This window comes from Sphaeroforma arctica, assembly GCF_001186125.1.
Source record: "Sphaeroforma arctica JP610 unplaced genomic scaffold supercont1.14107, whole genome shotgun sequence".
NCBI classification, from domain to species: domain Eukaryota; class Ichthyosporea; order Ichthyophonida; genus Sphaeroforma; species Sphaeroforma arctica.
The window spans coordinates 1-517 of NW_014026451.1; the positions used below are offsets into that span (position 1 = coordinate 1).

Sequence of the window (517 nt, forward strand, 5' to 3'; positions counted from 1 at the left end):
ATACTATATATGCAAATGGTGTAATAGAGTATACGGCCTTTGAAGTCAAATGATTGCTTACCCGATAACGTCGCTATCGTCTGTAGTGCTAAGGGCCCAGAGATACCAAATGCGCTGAGCTCAGCTCGCAAGCTTTCCTGTGACCTTTATTTGGGTTGAACCCGGGATCGATTAAAGGGGGGTCAGTTTGATATTTGGTCACTTTGGCATAGTAACAGAGCTCGGTAGCCTCGTATTGGGCTTGTACCCGGGATCGACTAAAGGGGGCCAGTTTGATATTTGGTCACTTTGTCAAAGCAATAATGATTGGTGGCCTTGTATTGGGATTGAACCCGGGATCGACTAAAGGGGGGCCAGTTTGATATTTGGTCACTTTGTCATCGCAATAATGCTTGGTGGCCTTGTGGATGTATCTATTCGTCAGTGGAATGTGCGGCTGTGAGACAGGACCAAAGCACGTAAACCACTTTCACGGAAGGCAAAAGAATACGTTCTTGTAGACGAGCCACTACAAGCA

The 517-nt window shown here is 46.4% G+C and overlaps 1 protein-coding gene across 1 annotated transcript; it reads right to left on the reverse strand.

The window, feature by feature from the left end:
• Nucleotides 1–88: 88 nt before the first annotated feature.
• SARC_18148 (hypothetical protein) lies at nucleotides 89–257 on the reverse strand (the record flags this gene model as incomplete). The annotated part of the gene is made up of 1 exon (XM_014287769.1): nucleotides 89–257. A coding segment is annotated over one exon (169 nt), but the record flags the coding sequence as incomplete, so codon positions are not given.
• Between the last annotated feature and the right edge of the window lie 260 nt (nucleotides 258–517).